The 19390-nt window shown below is 40.4% G+C and overlaps 1 protein-coding gene across 2 annotated transcripts in view; it reads left to right on the top strand.

Moving 5' to 3' along the window:
• Nucleotides 1–15906, top strand: part of SDHAF3 (succinate dehydrogenase complex assembly factor 3) — a 57764-nt gene extending 41858 nt beyond the window's left edge. For both annotated transcript variants that reach the window (XM_090046969.1, XM_090046970.1), the window contains exon 2: nucleotides 15424–15906. In XM_090046969.1, coding sequence (XP_089903095.1) covers nucleotides 15424–15624 — 201 coding nt within the window. In that variant the 3' untranslated portion in view covers nucleotides 15625–15906. The remainder of the gene's footprint in view (nucleotides 1–15423) is intronic.
• The last annotated feature ends 3484 nt before the right edge of the window (nucleotides 15907–19390 follow it).

The following is a 19390-nucleotide window of genomic DNA, read 5'->3' as shown; positions in this document are numbered from 1 at the left end:
GATGAACATGAGCCACCAATGTGATGCTACAGCCAGTAAAGCAAACAAAACCTTGCCTTGCATCTACTGATGCATCTCAAGCAAGACCCAGGAAGTCATCCTCCTGCTTTATTAGGCCTTGGTGAGGCTGCAGCTGGAGTACTGCTTCCAGTTCTGGGCTCTGTACTTTAGAAAGGATGTGGAGAAGCTTGAGAGAGCCTGGAGGAGATCCACGTGCATGTTTAAGGACAAGAGAGTAGGTCTTGTGAGGAGAGGCTGAGAGCCATGGGACTCTTCAGCCTGGAGAAGCAAAGGCTTAGGGGTGACTTGATAGCAGCCTGTAAGTATATAAGGGGGGTGCATCAGGAACTGAGAGAACATCTTTTCACCAGGGCACCCCAAAGGAAGACAAAGTCTAGCAGTCACAAACTCCTGGAAGACCGTTTTAGGCTGGACATAAGGAAAAACTTCTTCACTGTCCGAGTCCCCAGAGCCTGGAATAAACTCCCCCCAGAAGTGGTGGAAGCACCTACTCTGGGTACCTTTAAGAAACACTTGGATGTCTATATTGCTGGGATTATATGACTGCAGCTGACTCCCTGCCCTTTGTGCAGGGGACTGGACCCGATGATCTTGCGAGGTTCTTTCCAGCTCTAATGTCTATTAAATCTGTATATGGAGATAGATCGATCAGTTGGGCAATGTTTTATTGATATATTTACAATTTTAAAGCAATGCGGAAGCCTACCTGTGCCACTGTCGTCATAATAACAATTCTAAATATCAATACACTTTGGTGTTTACTTCCATTTTTTTAACAGAAAAATCAGAACTGCCTCTGCCCCCTTCACTCATCAGGATGTAGAGCACTGATATGCCAGTGCCCTGCCTCTGTCCTGGCCCCTCACTCTCAACCCACAGCTCACCCCACACCCAGTCCCCTCACTCTTGACCTGCAACGCCTGCCTGCCCTCGCTAGCTCCCTCCTGGCAGCAGCTTTGTCTTAGCTACAGCTGCCCCACCCACTCTTTTGTGGCTCTGAGCATTGCCAGCCCTTGCTGTTCTGCTTCCTGCGCCTGTGCCCAGCCTCCACTGATTACCATGTTGTTTCTGGGAAGCCCTCGACTGGGGCTCAGGGATTGGGCTGGTCAAGGCCCTTCACTTCCAGGATGGCCTCCCCCTGCACAGGCTGTTTTAGGGGGGACAGAGCAGCTCTAAGCCTGGCTCTGGTGTCCTCTCCAACCCAAAGCCCACTCCTGACCCCTGTCTATCTCTCTCATACATACCCCTGCTGCCACCTCCACCCCTCTTCCCAGCCCATTGCACCCCCCACGGGGTTCCTGGCACCACTCAGAGTCCTGGAGTGGGACAGGGCACAATCCATGCCCTGCCCTGGATTTCTAGGTATCAAATTTAGAGTCCATGCCACAAATATGCAGTGCAGGGAACATTTTTCCATTCCCAGTGTGCCTCTTGTGGCATCTCAGACTGCTTTGAGATGCCGTGACAGACATGTGCGCACTTGTTTGGATGCACCCACGGAGTCCAACTGGATGCTGGGGCTAGTTCATTGTGGAGCAGGAAAATGGTGATATGTTAGTATATTGCACACTTTTGAAGATTTCTTAAGACTATTTTGATAAAACAGAGGCCCTTTATGTCTCTGAACTTTTATAAGTAATGTCAATATCTAAGGAGGTTTTGAGGTAGCTGTGACATTACACTGTAACATGTTAGCTGTTGTGACTTTGAGAGACCTAAAATTAGCAGAGAGAGGACTCCTCATGCCAGTGTAGGGAGATGATAAAGTAATTATTTTTCAAATAACTCAAATAATAAAGCAGGGTCTTCTAAAAATAATATATATCCTAATCTTAAAATTAATCATTAAACTTTAAGGTTTGATTATTCTAATACTTCCTCTTTTACTTCTTGTACATTTACTTCCACCAATTTAAATAAATAATTATGGGATACAAAATAACACTGGTCTCATTTCTGGCTGCTTCTGTGCACGCAGGACCTGGGCCAGTGGTCCCCACAAGCAGAACACAACCCTGTATCACACCGAGCCAGGCTGCAGCAGCGCGCTGTGGCAGAGGCTGCATGGATACTTGGCAGATGGGGTCGAGCCTTGCTGCCCCCCATCATGCAGGGGGGCTGTGCTACGGGGCCAAGAGTGCAGCTGCTATTGCTAGTAAGCTGTGGGGGGGCTGGAGCCAGGCAGGGAGTGTGTGGAGGGACCGCAGCCTGACAGGGAGTGTGCAGGGTGGCAGGGACAGCAGCCAGGCGGGGAGCATGGTGGGGGCTGGAGCTGGCTGTGGGCTGAGCAGAGGGCTGTAGCCGAGCAGGGGGGCAAGCGGGGGGTGCCAGTCCCTGGTGGGAATGGCAGCCTGACCCTCCTCCCAACCAGGGTGCAGATCGGGGGCTCACACGCCTGGGAGGGCTGCCAGGCTGTTCTGGATTCCTCCTGGGGGTATGAGCACCCGGATCTGCACCAGATGAGAGGAGGCTAAGGCTGTGGCAGCAGAAATCTTGTCTGGCAGTGGGCGTAGCCTGCGTCCAGCACTGGTCCTAGATGGGTGAAGCAGCTTAAGTCTCCTCTCATCCAGGGCACAGATCCAGGGGCTCATACCCTTAGGAGGGCTGCCGGGCTGTGCCGGACTCCTCTCGGGGGTGCAAGCCCCTAGATCTGCATGCTGGATGAGAAGGAGGCTGCCACTGTTGGCAAGTGTCCGGACTTTTGGTTTGAATAGTTTGAGATGCAGTTTCCCAGAAACCTCTGCACCTATCTGGCAGGCTTCAAGCCCCCAGAAGGGGCTACCATCTCTGCTATTTTCATCCAAATTAAGCAAGAAATGGCAAAGCTTTAGGCATTTTCAGAATTTCCCGTTATAGCCTATGGGTGAAACGTCGAAACATACCAAAACAGTGAAACAGTTTCGATGAAAGGAAACAGGACAGAGCTTCAAAACAAAACAAAACAAAACAGCAAAACAAAATGCTGTCTTTTTGAAATGGCAAAATGGATGTTGAAATGAAATGATGGTGTTTCGCACAACCCTATATTGTCAGGTCTGAATTTCAGCAGAATATAAACTATGCTGTGTTATGCAGACCTGAGTTAGTTAGCTGAAGATTTCAGAAGAGCCAAAGACTTTTATTTTCAAATTTGAATCACAGCTGGGCACCTAACTCTGTGGCTCATTTGAAAATTTTCCCCAACCTGTATTCTTTTTATTTCTTCCAGGTGGTTTAATGATTAGGTATGTATTATCTCCATGAAAATGAGAGCTATATCTTCATTCAGTTCACTTCAGTGCAGCAGACTATTTTTGATGCCTGTACAACCACATTGTGTCACAACTGGATTAATTGAAATAAGCCTAAAAGGGGCAGAGAAATTTACATAAAGCTATTATATTCTATTTAATATTTTTTTGTTAAACAATCTTGGTATACATCTTCCACAAACAAAGGTAACTCAAAATAATTTAATAATAAATTGCTTCTGGTAACTAGGTACATGACTTCAAATTGAAATGTAAAATAGCTGTTAGTTCAGATTAGATTTTTAATAGATTATTTAATTTGATCCAGTACCTTTATTTCATTTGATCTTTTAAATACATTTTTAAAGTGGTTTTTAAGGATAAAGTGTAGGTTGCTACACTTTGTATTCAAGGCAGAATTAAACAGGATAGTGCATGAAACTGGGCTGTGTTCTTTGTAACATTTTCCTTATTATGCTGTTATATTTAAAACTACATGCAAAGCTTTTCCTGAAAGGAATTCAAATTTAAAATGCTTTTTGAACTTAACAGGCCTTGCATTTTGTTTCTTTCTTTAAAGTCACTGTTGTATGTGTTTATTGTTTACAGACACTTAATTTAATAAATAAATAGTATTGCATATTTGTATGTGTAAACTGTTTTAAATTAGTTATGTTTATGTCCCCTACTTATTTGATTTGTGTAGAACTAGAAACGCCCAACCTGGCTTACAATGGTGAAGATACTGTTTCTTCAGTGTTATTCTTTTCATCATTTATTTCAAAAGATTATTTAGACTATAAATGAGTATTTATTCAAAAGCTGATTCAAAAAAAGAAAATAATCTTAGAAAGTTTGCTTTTAAACAAATCATGCAATAAATTGCTAGCAAATAATATGTGCATGTCACCAGAAATTGTTACTTTTCTGGGCTCTTGCCTTTGACTTCTAAAATTGTTCTTGATTTTCAGTTATTTGTAAATCAAAGGAACATTATTAGTTTGCCTTGAGAAAGCCTTTCTCAAGAAGGTTATAAAGAAATGTAATAGTCTTCAGGTAGAAGAAACAGTGAATCTCATTCTCCTTAACAAATGGGGCTCTTTGATTTCCTTTAAAATTTATTCCTTGTATCAGTATAACTAAGGACCTTCAGCATTCACTGGATCAGGTAACAGTCTGTAGACTGTTATTCAGAGGAGTGTGTTTTCCTCCTAAACTCTGGAAATAAAAAGACTGATAGTCCTTTTCTTTATGCCAGCCAGTGTATTTTAGAACTTCAAATATGAATATTATGCATTCAATTACCCTTTGAGTTCTGTGGATGTTAGTGATTCAGAGAGAGGATGGAAATTATGTACACACTTTTTTTCATACGGTGTGGTTGCCTCTTGTAAATACTATACTGTAATCTGTGGGTTGCTCCTTTTTAACTAACATAATAGTTGGGATTTTCAGTGTTGTAACACTGAACTTTTAGGGCCCTGGCTTTTGAAGTACCTCTTAAATTAGGTATCTTAGTGCCCTAGACCAGGAGTGTCAGACTTAACCTGGGCCCCAGGCCAGATCCAAGCTATGGAGCTTCTCCTGGGCTGGATCCCAGGGGCCAGTGGCTACAATAGGAACTGGTCTGGCAGCAGCAGCAGGGGCCTGGCAGCAGTTGCAAAAGCCAGACAGTGCCGGGGGTCTGGTGGTAGTGGAGCCATGCCTCCAACTTCTGGTAGCCCAGCAGGCCAAATGGAATGGGTTTATGGACTGGGTCCTGCCTTTTGGCCATATGTTTGACACTCCTACACTAGACAATACAAGAAGACAGTTTGGCACACAAGAATGGGATTCTCAAGAGTTGCTCAGTTGATCAGAAAGGTGTATAAACTAGGTAGCAAATGCTAAAGAGAGGGGCCTGGCCAAAATTCTGCTTCTTCATTGGATGTCTCTACTGCTGCCTTGGTGAAATTAGGATTGACAGTCTGAAAACTCCTGCTACACTTAAATGCATGAGTCATCCATTTAGATGTGTAGAGCTGGATCAGTCTTCTTTTAAACATAGCAGTTGGAGGAGGCACTTTATATAATAGTCTGGTGATTAGAGGATACTAGTCCAGTGATTAGGTTCTGGAGGTTCAAGCTTTCTCTCACCCACAGGGAAGTAGCAAGCTAGTGGCAAGGCTAGGTTGGGGGCACTCCTCCATCTCCTGTTGAAGTTGTACTGCTGTGCAGATGAGAATGCAAGATTTATTGGGCTGGAGAGAGAATAAGGATTATTTCTCTGTAGCCCAATAATGTGTGCGCTTCCCTGGGAAAGCACACTCCTGGGTTCTGTTTCTTGTTTCTAGGATTATTTATGTTTTTATCTAGTGACTCTTTAACATAAAATGCATAAACAGTCCCTAGACTGGTCTAATGTGTACTTCCCATAAGCTTCAGTAATAGCTGAAACACTAACTACTCCTCCTATTGCAGAAAGAGATATGAGTCCTGAGTTAGCAAGTTATTGTCCAGTCTTGGGGACTGGGATTCTTCCACGTTTATTTTTTCTGAGAATGTAAACTCTTCAGGGCAGAAACTGGACCTGACCATTGCCCTCACTAGATTGCTCAGGGATACACAAGTGACAGCTGCTTAAACAACCATTTTATGATTTCCCTTGCACAGGGGAATACCTAGGTAGTATAAAGGTAGGGTGAGTAAGGGACAGGCTACTTCAGTCAGTGCTAATTACAGTCCTGAGGCTATTCTGATATGTACCATGGATTAGGGGGACAGAGAGACACTTGTGTGTCTGCCTTATCTTACTGTGTACCTTGAGCTTGACTTCAATACAGATACAACTACACACCTCACCACTTAATTTTGTCTGTATTTTTTTGCAGAATGCCTACTGTATTTTAGTACAAAATAATAATGCTGGAGGATGGGGCTTGTGAATTGTCACTGCTCTATACTGTACTGTGATCACTGAAGATTTGTTGTTGTAGGTTACAAAAGTGTTTTTTGGGAGAACCAAAGTAAATTACAGGTACCTTGCTTAGCAAGAGTAAGCCAGAGTTCATTCAAATAAATTGCTTGCAGTTTTCATTTCAAAGATGACACATTAGTAAGCATTAGAGAAAGGTGATCTGTCTTTAGAGCATGTAATAAAAACCAAGCCATTCTACACATCTTAGTTCTTCACAGCTTCACTTACCTGCTTGTACAGGTTTGTACTCATTTTGCTGACACCAGTTTTTGAAGGCTAAATGTTAACTTGATTTTCCATCATCTTTTAAGTGTATTGTTGCATTTCATTTAAAACTAAATGCTAAGGATGTATGCAGTGAACAGAATGGCACATTTATATTTTTATAAGCCGAATCTTAAAATACAGCACTGCTTTCCAGCAAATTATATAGTGCAGTTTACAAATGATTGATTTTACAAAAGAGGAATAACTGAATTACCCAGACAGCAGTAACATATTAAACCCAATGCATGTATTCAGATCAAGTTTTGGCAGTGCCTGAAATGGCATCACAGGCACAGGAAATTGGGTACAGTATTTTTGTTTTGTGCTTTTATTCACTACTTTTGTAAATATACTTTTGTGTTGATGCATCATTATCTTTGAGGTACAATAAAGTGAAGAATGTTTTATTTTCTATCAGGACAAAAAATAGAAGCAGTTTCTAAGCTCCTATTTCATGTCTTTTATTTTGCATCCATTTTTGATGTATACAGTGACTATGAAGAAAGTTTTATGACGCATCCAAAGCACTTACTCACCTAGAATGAAATTCTGATGCACACAAGCAAAGGAGAACCAGTGTCATTATATGTCTAGATGACAATTTTGGGGATGCCTGCCCAAAGTATCACGAAGCAGAGCACTGTTGCTCTTGTTACAGGAAGTCGGGGCAAGAAAGGGGTGTGGGTAGAAGATTTGAATATAGATTCCTGGCTTTACCCACTGTTGAATAGGGATGTGAGAAATGGGATGGGTCTAGGTTCCTAAGTCAGTTTCTTTCAGTCGTTCACCCTAGTGCCAGGCCTGACTTTAAATTGGAAGTGCCTAAGGAACCAATCTAGATTTTCCCCTCAGTTACTACTGAGTTCTCTACCCTTGCTATTGTAGTAGCTGTCATAGCTGCTCAGAGTCATCACCATGGGGAGGGGAGGGAATTTCTACCCCTCTGGAATCTGCCATCGTTAGGAATGGCATGGGATTTTTTGGGGCAGAAGGATACACAGTACATTTTAATTAATTCCCTGTGCAAATGTTAAACATTTGCACAGGGAATTAATTAAAACAATACTTGTTTTCAGTACTGTTACTGAGGAAAAATTTGGGGATACTAAGAATAGTCTGACGAGTTGTTTTTCTTCTAGCTCTGCTATTTAAAATCAGTACAAGTTGGATTCCTCTTTATGTAGACATTTGCAACTAGAATGAGACAGTAATTCACTTGTATAACATGTCAGTGATTTATAGGCTACAAACTGCTCGGGATTCAAACTTATAGCCATTCAACTTTACAAGAAATTGTGAAAGCTATGAAACTGCAGTCTTTGTAATCTGTGAAGAAGTGTTTTGTTCTTATGTTCTTATATGCTGTGGTTAAAGTTTGATATTTTTTCACTAATTCACAAGAAAATCTACATACAATCCCTCTAACAAATCTTGGAGTTGTTCCTCCCTGGTATGTATCTGTTGAAGTCCATGGAATTATTGCAGTAGATTCCCAGTCTGCAGGAATGACCAGATGTCCATTTATAACTGGTGTCACGCTCAGGGCAGACTCTGGCAAGTCTTGAACTGACAGGCTTTCCTTCTTATCTAGATATGCCCTGGAGATCTCAGGGATGCATCTCAGTAAGCAGGGAAACCCTGACTTTCTATATTTACCAAGATGCATCTCAGTAAGCAAGGAAATCTGGGCAGGCTCTCCTAGGGTTTCAGAGGCCCAATCCTGCATGGGAATGCCAGAGGGGCACCATAGCAGATCCCTGAAGCTCCTTAGCCCCTGCTTGGGGTGGCTGAAGAACATGGGCAACTTCGGGCTGCCCAGGCTCTCCAGCCATAGAACAAATAGACATCTACTGCAATAAAGTGGCATAAATTATTACTGCATGTCACAGCTACAAATTTCAGAATTTGTGGTACGACAAAAGGTATGGACATCTGTTTGCTTTGTGCTCCCATAAAAATTTTTATGGCGGCACAAAAATGAGCAAAGGCAATGTCTGTTTCCAGCCTGAGAGTTGCATAGAGTGGGTGAGAGCTGGGTGTCCATTGGTTTGAAGCTTCAGCTGTGCAAATCAGCAGACAGAAGGGCTCATTGACTAGTTGTATTGCTTTGAGAATCAGTTCAATCATGCAGCTGCAGTTCACTAGATCGGAGTGCTCAACCCCTGATCTGCAGGTCAAATCTGGTTTATGGAGCCGTGTTATCATGCTCGCGGAGTTCTTCATGGGTCCAGACCTTTGGTGGTTGGGGAGTGGTGGCAGTGTTAATTGCTGCTCTTCTGCTGCCAAATTCCAGACCTATGGGGAGTCTTGCAGGCTCTGCACAGAATATCACACCAACACATGGCCAGATCCAAACATGTGGGGTTGGGCCAGTGTATGGCCAGTCAGTCAGTTTGTGCACTGGACCCACAAACTGACTGACTGCATACACTAACCCTGCATGGGATCTGGCCTGTGAATTGACCCTGCACCTTTTATCTGGCACATAAGGCTGGAAGTTTAGGCACTACTGTACTACATAGTTACCAAGATTAAGTTTATAGTCTTAGAATGGGCTGGCAATACCAGAACCCTTGCTAGGAAGTCATAGTGGCCAAAGACTACTTTAAAGAGGGGCAAATAATATTTTACAAAGCCCTCTTCCTTCTGGGAGCTGTCAGCCACTTTTATTGCTTACTGTTTATTTGTGTATTTTCTTACATGCTGTGCTTCCCAATGAAGGTTTAGGGTACAAAAAGAGGTAAAATAGCCTACAAAAGCAAGTAAACTATTAAAATGAGATAACCCCCTCCTTGAATCTCTCAACTTTGCGCCACATGCTAAATGCCTACCCAAATAAGATCATCTTACAGAGCTTCCAGAAGATGCCCAGGCTTGGGCTTTGGCAGGGCTCCAGGGGAGGGAATTCCAGAGCTGAAGGCCAACTGCTGGGAGCCATCTCTGTACTGTAATGTACGTGTGATGAAAACTAGGAGTGGTGGTTCTGATGCTTTGTCCATTTGTATCACCTGTTGGAACCCCAGGGGTGGAGGCAGAGATGACCTGAGCAGGGCCCGGAGTGGTCACCCCGATTTGCCATCTTTGCCCCACCCCCTGGGGACAGCCCTGTCTCAAGGCATCATAGCCGACATCCTCAAGACATCCTCATCCTCCAGAGGTCCCAGCAAAAGACAGTACCCCATCCATCACTGGCTTTAGGGCAGAGGTTCCAGGGCTCATCCCTGTGCAGGTCTCTTTACTCCATCCCAAGAACGGGTAATCCTGATGAGGCTGGATAGGGATGTCCCCTCATCACTGGATGTTGCACAGTGATATTTCACAGCATGTTCTGCTCTGATGTTGGCCAATACTAGTTCCCTCCTGGATCCCAGCACTTAGAGGCCATCTGGGCATTAAGCATCGGTGATGTTGCTGGCTCAGGAAGCTAAATTATGGGGTGTTTTAAGTAGCACTTGATTTTAATGTCTATTAATGTTAGGACTGTGCATAGTCATTAATTTAAATACTGTCAGGAGGAGAGAGGAAGAGGCTTATAATAGGAAAAAAAAGGCGCTGATCAAGCTAATTTTAAATAAACATGTTTAGAACAGTATAGAGATATATTTAATCTTTTCCTTGAAGTTTTCCTTCTCCCTATAACTATGCTAATGAAAAGACCATTGCCAGATTTCTGCACTAAGTGAATGGATCCCCTTGAGTCAGATTTTTGTTACTTGTGCTTCATTAGTAGTGCCTTGCAATTTGAATAGTCCTAGTCAATAGGGCTGTTCCCCCAAAATAACGAGCACCAAGAACAAGTGTGGTAGGATCCGACTAATATAAACTTAGAAGCTTAATTTAGGGAAAGCATTATTTGGAGACCGTTTCCAGTACCATTGTTCAGACTGAGTTTAGTACTTTGTGTGTCAAATCCGACTGAAGCCAGTGAGGCTTGGGAATCTGGCCCCTCTTCTGGGCATGCCTTCATACACTGCTTTTTAGGGTTTCAGTGACTGATGTCCAAAGCAGTTGTAACTTTTTTAAAGCAAGTCATGGAATTGAAGGCTTTTTATAGGAATTATGGATGTTATATGATTATATAGTAAGCTGTACTGCTTTCTTTATAATACAGATACTTCAATGATAACAATATTAATAAAAGACTAGTAAATCTTGAGACAGTAGTTGTACTGGAACATATCTTTATCAGCTTGATTTGAAAAAGAAACAGCAGAGCAACCCTGTATCAAAGAGATTTTGAAGAACACTTATTGTGGCCCAGGTAGTGTTGGAATGCTACTTTAAGCCAGTTGCTTGCTATTAAATTGAAACATGAATTATTAGGGTATGAGGTGTCATAATATTTTCTTTGCTTAAATAAAACGCTTAATACTTTAACGTTCATTATTTCACCTAATAGTATAAGGCTGTTGTGACTTAAATATAGTATAAGCATCTGGGTTTAGTAATTTGGCATTAAATAGAAATGGATTCAGAGATAATGGGCCTTTTCCTATAGCTTGTTAATGCTGATAATGTATACTGAGTGTTATTGTAGTTTTTACTGTGTAATTATTCTTTTTGTCCTCTGAGTGCAAATTAAAATTTGAATCTAATACAACTTCCTTGCCTACCAAAACAGAAGAATTTTTCTTTCATTCTGTTGATGTTTTATTTCATAATATGAATATAAAAATGAGAAATTATTTTTTTGAAATTTGAAGTGGTTTGAAATATGAAATTTATATCTGCACATTCAAGTATTATAAGTGAGAGAAAATATGTTAAAAATAGTTAAGGGCATGAATTAATTAACTCAACATGGCTAAGATTTACAGCAGATCAACTACTTTTGTGATCGTTAGTCATGTGCATGCTCTTACCCAGTCTTGGATTCTCCAGAAGAACTCTTCCTTGGGACCCCCAGCCCTAACTTGGTCCCGGTGAATACTCCTTGAAGTCGGTCCAGGTGTCGATTCTAGCTCCTGACGACTTGGACTCTGAGACCCTTTCATTGTCTGCATCCCCTTCCATGGGGAGCTACCTCCTAGCTTTGCTCCTGGAGAGGAACTTTGCCTTCCTATGGGACAGAATACTTCCAAAGTTGCATGCAGTGAAAGCAGGCAGCTTTGTCTAATCAGCAGTAGTACAGCAGGCAGGCAGGCTCTTAAATTGTAGTGCTTAGGTTAACTCCGAGGTAGAGTCCCAGTCAAGTAAACAATCCCAGCTGTTCTCTCTTAGGGGAAAAACTGATGTCATGATGTCAGGCTTATCTGGAGTCTGATTGTCTTTGACTTGCATCAGAACAGGCACAGGACAGTTTTTTACACCTGTAGCTTGAATGGCAATTAACTTGAATTAGCCATGGTTTCCTAGGAAAAAGGGCTATCCCAGGGTAAAAACAGATGATGGGTTTCTCCTGGGAGAAAACATTTTATCCTGTGATACTACAGACATACAAGCCCATTGTCCCACTTCAAGTACCTACAAAGTGTCTGTGGCTAGAAACATATTACTGGCTAGATTTGCATTTGAGCTTTTTATCTCACAGTAAACCTTACAGATGGACAAGCCCATTATCTCGATTAAGTACCTTTGAATCATCTGAATTAACAGTTTACCTCAGAGCAATCACAGCTAATTTGAATTAATTGTTATTTAAGCATTGTTTGTAAATGATGTGCTACATCTGTTTTGATGCCAGTCATATATCAGACCAGGGGTCAGCAACCGCCAGCATGCATGTCAGAGTATGTCACATGAAGATATTTTGCTTGACATGTGCATGTTGGGGTGGATGCCAGGGAAGCCATGAGGGGTCCACTCCTTGTTGTGGCACTGGAGCAGGGATTGGGCCCCTCTAGCCCTTCTTTCCCCATGCCTGCCATCTCTCCCAGGTTTTAAGTCACTGCAGTTTGGCTACCATTCTTTGTTTCATTAGGGGTAAAGCTACACAGTTTAGTTTTAATCTTCTGCAGAGTAGAAATTGCAGAGAGGCACTTAATGTGGAGCAGGTGATGTGCAGAAAATCTCTGCCCTCTTTTACTACGAGGCAAGTCATTTGTCTTGATGACTAGGTACAAATATTCAGAAAGCCTGAGGCAGAATCGATCTAAGTTACACGGTTTCTGTAAGCAGTGTAGTTTAGATCAGTAATGAACAGAACACACATTTGCCCTTTGGTGGTGGGGGAGAGGACAGGACAGGCCATATCTTAGACCAGGTTCCACCATTTTTAAACCAGACTAAGTATTATGAACTTCTGTTCTGTTATGGGTATAGACTGGTTTCTGATCACTTATACCAGTAAGAGCATAATGTGCCCCAGAAGGATAACTTTTGGTAAAAGCCCAGTAAGAGTATGGTTAGGATTGAAAGTGAAGCCTGGAATTAGAAATGTATAGTGTATATATAACAAATGGAAAGAAAGAGAAGCAATACAAATTAGAAATGATAAAGTATAGAGAATTAATAAGGGAAGCTAAAGTCATCACTGAAAGTCCATCAGCACGAAGTCCATCAGCACAAAAAGAATCCTAACAATAAGAGGGATCCATTACTGGATAAAAGTAACAAAATTGTTCATACTGAGGCAGAAAAGTTAAAAAAAAATGTTTCTATTGTACATGTAGAAAGAAACAGGATATTAGGCTTATACCATGTGAAATAATTTTAAACCATTAATAACTAAGAAGGATGCTAGGAAGTATTTACAAAAGAGATATATTTTTAGATTAATAGGCTTAGATACCTTGCTCTCCAAGACGGTCATAAAAGAGTTAACAAAGGATATATTAGGGTCACTGGTATTAGTTTTTATTAATTCTCAGGATTTTTTCAGGAGATTCAAAGCATATAAATATAAAAGGGCAAAGCAGTTTGCCGGTTTGACATCAGTCCCAAGTGAAATAATGAAGACCATTTTTACAGGATTTCATTAATATTTATAAAATTGGAATATAATTAGTGCCAGTTGGTGTAATTTTGGTACTCCGCAAACAAACTTGCTTTTAATTTTATGTGATTTCCATGAAACAGGAACTGCATAAATGTGGTAAATTTACATTCTTGTGATTCTTTTGACATAAGATCATAAAGTATTCTGATTGAAAAACTAGCACTATAATATAATATGTTAGCTAGATTAAAAAAAAACAGATTCCAAGAGGTGAGTGTCAGTAAGGAGCCATCATCAGATTCAGAAGTTTTTGATGTTCTTTAGGTATTGGTATTGCAACCAATGCTGTTTAGTGTTTTTTTTTTTTATCAGTGATCTGTAAGTAAAAATAAAATGGGCACTGATAAAAACTGCAAATGAATGAAAATGTGGAAGGAGTTGTAAATAATACTGAGGACTGGGGGGGGCAGGTCTGGATTATTTTTGATTATTGAGAGGTCTGGATTACTTGCAGATATATTATATTCAATTTGTATATCGTACTATACAAATTGGACCGTAGCAAGCCAACAGAATAGGGGTCTGCATCCTACAAAACTGCTTCCAAAAAAAATTATTTAGGGATCGTAGTTCTCAAGTGCAGTGATGTGCCAGAAGGGTTTAAGGTTCAAGATATAACACCAGGAAAGTAAGGAGTAGGTGTTGGGAAGTGTTTTTAATTCTATATATGGCACTGTTAAGTGATCCCCATTTTTAGAAAGTTGAAGGGGTAGAAGGGAGCCAATGAAAGGTATTCAGTGAATGGGGAAGATGTGGAGTGATCTTTTCTCTCTGTCCAAATGAAGATTGAGCAGTGACTTTGCTGTAGCGTGTAAACTTCACAATGCCATGTACAAAAGGGACTTGCAATTTCCTGGAGAAAGACCTAAAAAGAAGTAGTGGCTGAGACTTAAAGCCAGATAAAAATCAAATTAAATATAATGTACAATTTGAAACATGACGGATGTCAAGCATTGGAAGAACCTGTTGAGAAAGATGATGGAATCTCTCATCTCATGGTGTCTTCAGATCAAAACTGGGATGTCTTCCCAGATAATAAATCTTAGCCAAATATAATATTAGGCTTAATACAGTGGTAGGAATGTTATGGCCTGTGTTAAGATGATTTAATGGCATCTTCTGATCTCAAAATCTGGATTTTTACGTATACATCACATAAACAGATAAATAGATAGCTTTAGGCATGTCAATATAGTCTGTAGGACTAAAGCATGCACTTTAGTACTTTCTTGAGTCAGAGCTAGAGAGCGAGTGAGGAGGGACTCCAAATAATGTAGCCTTAGTAGATCCAAACCTGATTGCACAGAAAGCATGGAAATGAAGAGTAGTCAGCGCAGTCTGTGAAACAACAATGTGCAGTTGGGCAGTAATATTGTATGTAAACTGTAGAATTATGAATTGGGTTTTTCAGTAAAGCTTAATGAGAGTGTTTCTTATTCTTATGTTGACAATTAATACTTGTCCAATCATAGCAATGTGCAACATGAATTCTTTTGATATTTTAGCACAATAAAAAAATTAATTCAATCCAATAATATTGACTTTAGAATAAAATTTACCATTTTAGCGCATTAAAATGCATAATGTGACAAGCTTGCAAATAAATATATCTGGAATTAGCATAGTGTTAAGGCAATTTCTTTTTAAAGCAAAAATGTAAAATGAACTAAATGGAGTCTCCAGAGTCTGGAATAGATTCCTCCAATAAGTGGTACAAGCACCTACTCTGTACTCATTCAAGAAGCAGTTGGATGATTATTTTGCTGGGGTCATTTGACCCTGGCTGACTTCCTGCCCTTTGGGCAGGGGCTGGACCTGATGATCTTATAAGGTCCCTTCCAGCCCTAATGTCTATGAAATCTATTGGAATTGTAATTTACATCTTAATAGGATTTCTTTCTGATTCAAGATGCAAATTTCGTCAATTTGTAGCTGAATAATAGAAAGATGCATAATAAAAAGGTGGTAAACTGCATTTGTCATGTTTTTCTGACCTATTTATTCTCTATTAGGACTATTCAGCAACACTGTGGCAGCAAGTTAGTGAAGGACAACACTCAAGAGAAAAGGCTCGGTTTGGAACCCACCTTTCAGAAGAGAAGCTTAATCACTTTCGTGGTGAACAGATTGGACAGCTACAAGAATTGATGCAAGAAGCTACTAAACCTACTAAGCAATTTAATATTTGTAGTGACTCAGAACAGAAGAATTAATTTGTTTTTTTTTTTTCTAAAATGCACATAAAAGCAGTTCATGGAGCCTCCTTTTTCAATTGGAATAGAATCTGACTATTAAAAATGAAAGATGATGATGATGATACATAGTTCTTTATTTTACATCTGACTTGTGGTTATGCAGGGGGAAATATCGAAATTCCCATTATGTTAATTATGGCATGTATTTGCACTTAGTGGGCCTTAGAAATCTTGCTGATGCTTAAAGATTTGCTGACATTAAAATTGGCACCCTTTAAAATAAACTGTTTCGTTGCCTCACGCTTGGTTTTTGGGTTTTAGTCCTTGCTGATACTTTAGTACTTATTAGTATGCTACTGATTAGATTTAACTGCACTGGAAAGAAATAAATCATGTTCAGAAGAATATGGCATTCTTTCATATGAACGTTTGGTTTTATCTCTTGAGTTGTATTGGGAAATTTACCTCAAAACAAAGAATATCTATCCTTCATGATAAAATTCACCCTGATTGAAGCCATTGGTTTATGAGTCAAATTAGCTCAGCATTTTTCAAATCTAGGCTCAATGAAACTAGCAATTCAAAGCTTAAAACTTGCTGTTTTACAGATATTTTGTACCTAATAATTCTTTAACTGAAGTGTATATGCTATTTTTTATACAATTAAAATGCAAAGAAAATTAAAGGCTTAGTATCATCCCATATTATATATTCTACATTTAGATTTTTGTGATTGCTATAATAACAAATTCCCTTTTTATAATATTTTATAAATAAGTATTAGCAAGAGAGCATTGTTCAACAAACCTCAATGGAAAAAAAATATTACTTTTCTAAGACAATCTGGGCATGTCTACATGACACGCTTAATGCTCAGAAGACTAATTCTACTGCTCATTCTCATGGCAGGCAAAAACCATGCTAATATACAGTAGATGCCACAAAAAAAGTATTCATCTGAACCTAGCAGTCTTTCCTGCTCAAGTGCACAGAGCTGGACCTGATGATCTCGTGAGGTCCCTTCCAGCCCCTAACATCTATGAATCTGTGAATTTGTGCTGATGCACACTAGCACTGATTACTGTGCTGAATGTGCCATAATTGCAGTGCATTAATGAATGTGTAGATGCGGCCAGCATACGCATTCTAACACTTACCTCAGTGTGATAAGCTTTCTTTAAAAAAAAAAAAAATAAAGTCCTCCTATCCCTTTAAACATGTGTGTGCACGCGCACACACACACACACACACACACACACACACACTTTTCAGCATTCATAATCAGTCTTTTATTATTATTGTTGTTTTGTTTCTGGATCTTGCATTTGTTTTCTTTTGGGGGATTACAACATTGACAGTTATTGTATTAAGATGCCTTAAACTCTATGTACATGTAACTGTTTTAGGGGCTAATTCTATATATAAAGGGCTTAGTCTGTCCATCTGTGTGTCTGTATGTCTGTCCATAATGCTCTTGGTGCACTCTGATTGGTTGTCTCAGCATCCAATCACAATGCTTACTAAAACAACCGATTGGAGTGCTCCGTGGGGACGAAGTGGGACGCCCAAGGGTTGCCATGATGGTGGGGACAGAGTGTGGGGGCAAGGCCAGCGCTTCTGGCTTTGCTCCCCTCCCCCCCAGCCTTGCTCCTTGGAGGCGGTGGTGGTATGGGGTACTGGTGGAGGGGTACAGTGGGGCAAGCTTCCCCCCCCGCTCTTGGCAGGCAGCAGCGGTATGGGGTGGTTGGTGGCAGCTATTGTGTGCAAGGTCCTGCCCCCCCCACCATATCCCACCCTGCTTCATTCCCAAAGGGGTGGCAGCACAGTATGGTGGGTGGCAATGGCAGCCACTGTATGCAATCTTCCTCCCCTGCCCCCCGTGCCCAGGGAAGCTTGCATGCAGTAGCCATCACCTACCACCCCTCACTACTGCTGCTCCAAGGACAAAGTGGGACTGGATGTGGAGCGGTGGCAGTGCAGGGTGGTGACTGCCAGCGGCGGCAGCTGTGTGCAAGCTTTCTGGGAGGCAGCAGCGGCCTGGAGTGATGGATGGGTGGTGCTCCAGCCCCACCCCCCCATCATTATTGACGGTCAGTTCATTAGTTTAGATATATTTGGGGAGTATCATGATCTCTCCTTTCTTGAAACCTGCATGAGGAGTTAAGGGTTTTCTAAAGTTTGTCCTTAGTTACTGTACAAGGGATACTTTAATTGTGTATGTCTCTGAGACAGCTCCTGCTGCTGTATTTCTATCATAATGGTATTTGACAGCACAGTTAGGATCAGGGCCTCATTGTAAAGTACCTAGCCCTATCAACAACCTGGTCATGTTGCTGGAGTTTTAAAGGCTTTAACCATTTATTAAAGCTTCAGTTCAGACCTTAGAATGTAAAATTGGGATCTATCCAATTTCAATTGATTGTCTTTTAAATGATAGCTTTGTGTAGCCCGTCTACTCGGTTTTAGTGTGGAAAAAACGATTTCAGTGTGCTTTTATAAGCAAGCTGCTTTAAACAGCCTACCTTGTTAACACTTGCTTCTATTTCTAGTTTTAAACTAGCTAATCACCCAATATCTATTATTTTTCTCATTCTAGAATGTTATCATGTGAATTAAATGATATGAAAGATACTTATTGTAGTCAGGGGCCTTTTCTTTATCAGGAAGTTTAATGAAACTAGTCAGACCTTTACAAAGCTAGTTGTTTCTTTGTAACTCTATATCCTAATATTGTATTAGACTTAGGTTGCATATATTTCTAGCAGAAATAATGATTCATTATTAAAGACAGCAGTTGAGCAGGAAAATATCTACATTAGAATGTTTAAATGTACCGTAGACCTAAAACTTATTCATTAAATTGTGAATAAGATAAAACGCATGTATATTTGTTTATATATCTGTTTAATTTTCTTATTTTTATGTATAGAATAAACCCTCAACTTATTTTTAACGTATGCAAAGACTAAGAAATTTTGAAGGTCAGGGAGGAATTTGTTCAGAGTTGTTTTCTGAAGTGTTTAAATAAAGCCACATACTAACTTAAATCACTCGGAAGTCCACACAGAAAGTCACTCTTAGCAAGTTACAAGCTTTGTGGGACAACTGCTCATCATACACATGATCTTAAAAACACTATATGCAGTTGCATAACTTCCCATACATGAATAGTTCCATTGCATCCTTGGAAAACTAAGCAGCTATAAATCAACATTGAACGTTAAAGTACAAATACTTAACTTTAAACTAATTAATGAAAAATAATGAACAGTGCATCTGCTATAGCCAACATAGTGAGAATTATGCATTTCTTATAAACTGTCTTGAAAGGGAATGTTGAAAGGGAATGTTTTCACAGCCTAGTGATGGATAACAAGCACAGACAAATATGCATCAAAACAGTTTTGCACTTGCAAAAGGAAATAGGTTATGATTTAAAAAGTGGAGACTCAACTGTGGAACAAACTGTTTTGGAGCACCTTCTACATAAATAGTGGTGATGATGATGTCTATTTCATTGCTTAACTGGATATGAAGTTGAAACCTCTGTATTTATACATTAATTTGCAGAGAGATATAGATTTATTTGAATTACTTTTCCTTTAGAAAGCTTGATGAGTCCCCTCCATATAACTATGCTGCCAAACAAGAACATTTCTCAGTTTGTCCCCCAGAAGTCTTACATTAATTAGGCATTTTTAAAACTGAGAATGAGTGACAAGATTCATAGGTTAACCTGGCAGAGTCTTATGTGTGGTAACACTTGTTACTGTTGCTTGGCAAC

This window comes from Crocodylus siamensis, chromosome 5 (assembly GCF_052110815.1).
Source record: "Crocodylus siamensis isolate JL-2025a chromosome 5, ASM5211081v1, whole genome shotgun sequence".
In the NCBI taxonomy this organism is placed as follows: Eukaryota; Metazoa; Chordata; order Crocodylia; family Crocodylidae; genus Crocodylus; species Crocodylus siamensis.
Note: the sequence above shows the minus strand (reverse complement) of the source record. Positions and strands in the feature narration are given on the sequence as shown.